Below are 5,973 nucleotides of genomic sequence, written 5' to 3'. Positions count from 1 at the left end.
ATTAGGAGTGTGGAGTCTTAGCCACTGGACCACCAGGGAAGTCTGCCTTCTCTAGTTTTCATTGAGTATTTTACATGATTCCACTTGTCTTCTCTTAGTGTATTGATTATATTTCTTTAAAATTTTTTCAAAAATTTTCCTTGAGTTTACATTTTTAACTAAGAACATTTTCAAGTAATACTGTTCTGCTTTATTTTTATGTAGTACAGGTACCTTAAGTGTTCATTTCACTCATCCATTTCCTGCAATCACTTAATACACTGTTATTTTATTACTTTAGATAGAGTTATCTTTTACATCAATTAAGAATAAGACAAAAAATTTCATTATACTTTCATTTATTGCATTTCCAATGCTCTTCCTTTATGTAGATCTGAGTTGCAGGCCCGCACCATTTTTCTGCAGAAAATCTTTTAACATTTCCTGAAGGAAAGGTTTGCTGATGCTGAATTCCATCAGTTTTTGTTTGTCTGAGAAAGTCTTTATTTCTCCTCCACATTTGAAGGATTATTTCACTGGATATAGAATTTTAGGTTAGTTTTTTTTTTCTTTCAACATTTTAACTATTTACAGTTATAGAGATAGGAGTGTTACCACTGAAATGGAAGGTATTTTTTTATTTCTTCTTGTAGTTCTGTCAGATTTATTTATTTTGTGGTCTATTTAATAAATGCATACAAATTTTAAATATCATTAAGTGATGCTTATGTCTTGTAATGCTTTTTGCTTTAAAGTCTACTTTGCTATTAATTTAACTATAATGGCTTTCTTTTGGTTAGTGTTTTCATGCTATTTTTCCCTTATGCTTTTACTTTCAGTCTTTATGTATCTTTATATTTCAGATATGTCTTTTGTAAATAGTATATAGTTGGGTTTTTCCAGTCCAAAAATCTTTGTTTTTTAATTGCTTCATGTAAACCATTTACATTAATGTACTTACTGCTATTAATACTGGATACAACCATTGTACCACATTCCTTCTCTTATATCCCATCTGGTTTATGTTTGTTTTTCCTTCCTTAGGATTGATTAGTTTCCTATTTTTGCCCCTCTATTAGCTTAGAAGTTTTGCTCTCTTACTCTTCCTTAATAGTTATCCGGTAATTACAGCATATAGTCTTGACTTACTAAAGGCTAACATTAACTTATACTTACACATACTCTTTAGATAATGCCAGAACTTTAAATGCTTTTACTCTAGTCCTCTTGACTCCTGTGTTGTCAGTATGAATTAACAAGATAATATTATTTTATATAGTATTGATTTAAATTTAAATTTATAGATAGATATTTAGCTTTTTAATTACTTTCTTTTCCTTCCTTCATCCCCAGTCTTCCATCTGAGATCATTTTCCTGTTATCTGAAAAATGTCCCATAGAATTGAGTATTTCCTTTGGTTTCTGACTGCTGCTAGAAACTCTTTGTTTTGGTTTATTTATAAAGCTTTTATTTTGCCTTCATTTTTGAAGGGTATTTTTGCTGCTTATTTTCTTGGCTGGCATTTACTTTCTTTCAAGATACTAAAGATGTCACTTCACTATCTTTCATTATTGCTGTTGCAAAGCCAGTAATTAGCCTAAGTTTTGTTCCTTTTGAGGCATACTCTATCATTTTGGCTATTTTTATGATTTTATCTTTGTCTTGAATTCTCTGTAAATTCACTATTATGTATTCTATGCATGGGCTTCTTTTTATTTATCCTGTTTGGGATTTGTTAGACTTCTTGGATCTATGGATCAATGTCTTTCATCAGTTTTTAAAAATCCTCTGCCATTAAATCTTCAAAGAGTGTCTCTGAACAGTTCCATTTCTCTTTTCCTTTTGGAATTCCAATTGAACATGTATTAGACCTTATCCTTGTCTGTATTTTCCATCTTTTTGACCACCTGTGCAGCCTTACAGATAATTTCATCTGAATATAATTTCTAGTTATTTAATTCTCTTGAGTTGCATCTAATCTGCTGTTAAAAGCCATCCACTGAGTTTCTAATTTCAGCTTTGTTATTTTTCAGTTTTGGAGTTTTCTTTTTTCCCTACTTTTTTTTTGTTTTCTGGTTCCATGTTGAAATTTTCAAGATTGGATTTTATTTATCTGAATACACTGAGCATTGTGGTTTTGTTGTTCACTCAGTCGTGTCTGACTCTTTGAAACCCTATGGACTGCAGCATGCCAGGCTTTCCTGCCCTTTACTATCTCCCAGAGTTTGCTCAAACTCGTGTCCATTGAGTTGATGATGCCAAGCACTGTGGTTTAGTAGTCCGTATCTGATAATTTGAATAATTCAAAGCTAATGGATCTGCTTCTGTTGTCTATTGCCTATGGTGCTTCTTATCTATGATGTCTCTTCTTTGTTTTTCTGGTTATCTTTGTGTATGGGCATTGTACTTAAATAGCTGTTTGTTGGAATAATTTGAGGCTGAGGATGGTGGAATCTTTTCCAAAGAAGATTTTGTTTGCACTGGTTAGGCCCATAAGGATACTTCCTGTCTAAAACCACCATAATCTATATTCAAAAATTAAACTTTACTAGTCCACCTAGATGTTGCAAAGCCAAGCTAAAAGACTTTGTGAGGGCTAGTTTATTTCCAGTTTATAATTACTCTTAAAGTGAAACATTTGGAGTTCCTAGGAAACTCCTTCCCTTTTAATAAGACTTGGGCTTTGAGTTTTGTTATTCTAGTGCTTTGAGTCTTCTAAAGCTTCAACTCACTTAACACTGGTTTATTCCTTAACCTTTACTCCTTAACCATAGATACCCTTAAGACAAATACAGTTAACCTTATGAGTACTAAAAGAAAATGGGGAATTCTTCTTTGACCTCATGTAGGAAAAGAGTTTTTAACTATGAGTCAAAAGTCTAGATGCAATAAAAGACAAATCTGATAAATGTGACTACTTTTTTTTTAATGTATGGCAGAAATACATCATAAAAAAGTCAAAAAGCAACTAACAAGTTGGAAGTAAATATTTGCAACTTTTATAACAGATAAAGGCCTAATATAATGTATAAAGAGCACTTCAAAAGTGCAAAGGAGCAATAACCCAATAGAAGAACGTGGAAAAGGGAATTCCCTGGAGGTTCAATGGCTAAGACTCCACACTCCGAATGCAGGGGGCCCAGGTTTGATCCCTGGTCAGGGAACTAGATCCCACACACCACAGCTAAAGATCCCACATGCGGCAACTAAGACATGGTGCAGCCAAATGAATAAAAATAAATTAAAAAAAAAGATGTGGAAAAGACATGAACAGACAATTCACAATGATATTTAATTTGCTATTAAACAGAAATGCAAAATAAAATGCCATGGATATACTACTACTCACTTATATCAGTGAAAATTAAAAAGTATGTCACATTATGTCAAAAACGGGAAATAAGCACTCACCTTTATTTTTGGTGGGAAAGCAAAAATAAGCCTGAGATTCAGGGGAGGGAATAACCTGGATGTGTAGATTTGGGAATCTGTGTTTACAGGAAAATGGACAGAGTCAGGGAGAGAGAACACGTGGACTAAGAAGAGCTGAGGCTCAGGCACAGCTACACAAGGTGGCAGCGCGGCTCCCTGGCGGGACCAGCACCAGGACTCGAGTCAGGAGGAGCTAGTCTTGAAAGCGGGCTGTGGGGCTATGTGGTGCTTTAGGCAAAATCTGGCACCTTCCTTGTGATCAGCTGCCACAACTGGGGATAATGGGCATCTCAGAGGGATGCTGAGCGAGGACCCGAGATGCTCCAGGTAAAGCACCTGCAGTCAGGAAGCCTCTACACTCCTGCTTTATCGGTAATGCCTCCTTCTCCAACTACCACCCACCCTGCCGGCCCCCACCTTCTGGAGCTGTCAGGTCCCTTTGGGCTGGGGGCGAGGGAGTGGGGCGGAGGACCTGGCTCAAGAGACGCGACGCTCACATGACCGGCTGGGCGCCAACGTGGGCAGCAACCCCCATGCCCGCCCTGCCCGAGCAGAACCAGTTCCAAGAGCTGCCCGGGCAAGGGGCGAGAGGGCTTAGGCGAGCCCGAGGAGGTGCAGACCTGGCCCAGGCTCCACAGGTCAGTGTGAAGGTGGCCACTGCTGGCGTCCTGGGCAGGGGTGGAAGCTGATGGGACTAGGATCCAGGAGCAGCGGGGAGAGATGGGGAGAGAGGAGGGGGTCCCGAGATGAATGTGGAGAACAGCGAAGCGCAACGTGGGCAGGTGGCCCCGTCTCCTCCTCGACGGCCCTCCTCTGTGCCTTCCACCCATTTTTGAGCCTGAAATTGCTAGGGGAGGGGGGATGCGCCCCCGCAGTGCGACGGTGAAACGTAGACAAATTCTGAAAATAATTCCCTTTCACACTCTGAGCCCAGGAGGAAATAACTGACCTCACATAAACGGGCGGGGATGCAGCGGGTTGCTTGCGCGGGAGGAAGACACAGACCCAAAATAGTTGGAAAGCATCCTGGTCTAGTGCCTGCGGCCTGAGAAGTAATGGTGGCTGGGATGCAGGAGAGGTAGGGGAAAAATTGTAGGATGAGGAGGGCCTGGATTCAGGAAAGGGACCCCAGCCCATGGACCGTGCAGTCCCTCTCTGTCTTCTGTCTGTCTGCAGGTCTGCATGTCTGTTCCCAACACTCTGCAAGGCTAGAAAAGGAGGAGAAACCTGGCCAGAATCCCTGCAAGTCAGTGAAAAATAAGAGGGCACTGGACAGGCATGGGCCTTGGGGGCACAGCTTTGGCAGCATTTTAAGGCCCCACTTAGATATATAGGGTATAAAATATATAGGGTATAAAATATATACCCTCCCTGCCACGCTAAAGGATGGTACAAGGTGGTAGGGCCCTCCAGGGAATGGTTGGCTCTCAGTGCAGGAGGAATGGTGGGGTAAAGGGTAGGCAGAAGGCACACTAGGCCGGGCCAGGTCAGGGGACCACTGATGCAGGTCAGATGCCAGTGCTGTCCAGACCTGCCTTCCACCCAAGCCTGCAGTCTCCCTTGTCTCCTCCACCCAAGCCCGCAGTCTCCCTTGTCTCCTCTTTGTCTCTTCTCCACCCCCACCTTCATCCCCCAGGACAGGAAGGGGAGGGGACATCTCAACATGGAAAAACTGCAATGAAAATCAAGGAAAGTTGGAAAGTGAGGGAAAGCCAGAAGATGAAGTAGAGCCTGAAAATGAAGGAAAGTCAAATGAGAAAGAAAAGCCAGAAGTGGTGGGGAAGTCAGAACAGGAATGAGAGCTCCAGAATGAGGGACAGCCAGACGATGGGAGACAACCCGCACATGAGGGACAACCAGCAGATGAGGGGAAGCAAGAAAAGCAGGGCAAGTTCGAAGCTGAGGGAAACCCACTCAAGGGAAAGCCAGGGTCCCAGGCAAAGTCAGAGAGCCAGTCGCGTGCTGCCAAAAAGTGCCCTGCTGAAGATTATGTGCCCCAGAAGGCAAAAAGAAAAAAGGACAGGATTCCCCCAAGGACTATCAGGACAACTTACAGGAAAGGCATCTGGGAGGAGATACTGAGAGAATGTGGAGATCTGTCAATGGCTCAGCTTGAAGAGCTAAGGAAAAGACAGAAATTGGGTGGATTTCATTGGATACAAAGAAATGTACAGGATCCATTCACCCCAAGGGGGCAACGGGGTGTCAAGGGAACGAGGGGAGGAGGGAGGAGCCAAAGGGGCATACATGATATCCCATATCTTTAATGCCTTGGCATTTGATTCTGGTTTCTTTGATGAGAATATCACTGACACTGCTTTCCCTGGCAGGCACTTGCCAGGCTATGTGCTTTATCCTCAAGCTTTAGGTGTCACTGTCCTTACCAGCAGCCATTTGATCCAACTACAGTGTTCTGTGTTTCAGTAGGGGGTTTTCACCCACGTTCATGGAAGAGATGTTCATGGTGCACTGTAAAAAGAGCAATAAAAAACACTAAATGTATAGTATCAAACCAGTTTTGTAAAAGGGTTTCCCTAGTGGCTCAGACCGTAAAGAATTCG

The 5,973-nt window shown here is 41.7% G+C and overlaps 1 protein-coding gene across 1 annotated transcript; it reads left to right on the top strand.

Annotated features, from left to right (window-relative positions):
• The first annotated feature begins 4,158 nt into the window (after positions 1 to 4,158).
• Positions 4,159 to 5,679, top strand: TCEAL3 (transcription elongation factor A like 3). Its single transcript, XM_052663445.1, is given in 4 exon segments — positions 4,159 to 4,181; positions 5,049 to 5,431; positions 5,434 to 5,479; positions 5,481 to 5,679. Coding segments are annotated over 4 exon segments (651 nt in total).
• Positions 5,680 to 5,973: the final 294 nt, after the last annotated feature.

The sequence above is a fragment of the Budorcas taxicolor genome, chromosome X, assembly GCF_023091745.1.
Source record: "Budorcas taxicolor isolate Tak-1 chromosome X, Takin1.1, whole genome shotgun sequence".
NCBI classification, from domain to species: domain Eukaryota; kingdom Metazoa; phylum Chordata; class Mammalia; order Artiodactyla; family Bovidae; genus Budorcas; species Budorcas taxicolor.
Note: the sequence above shows the minus strand (reverse complement) of the source record. Positions and strands in the feature narration are given on the sequence as shown.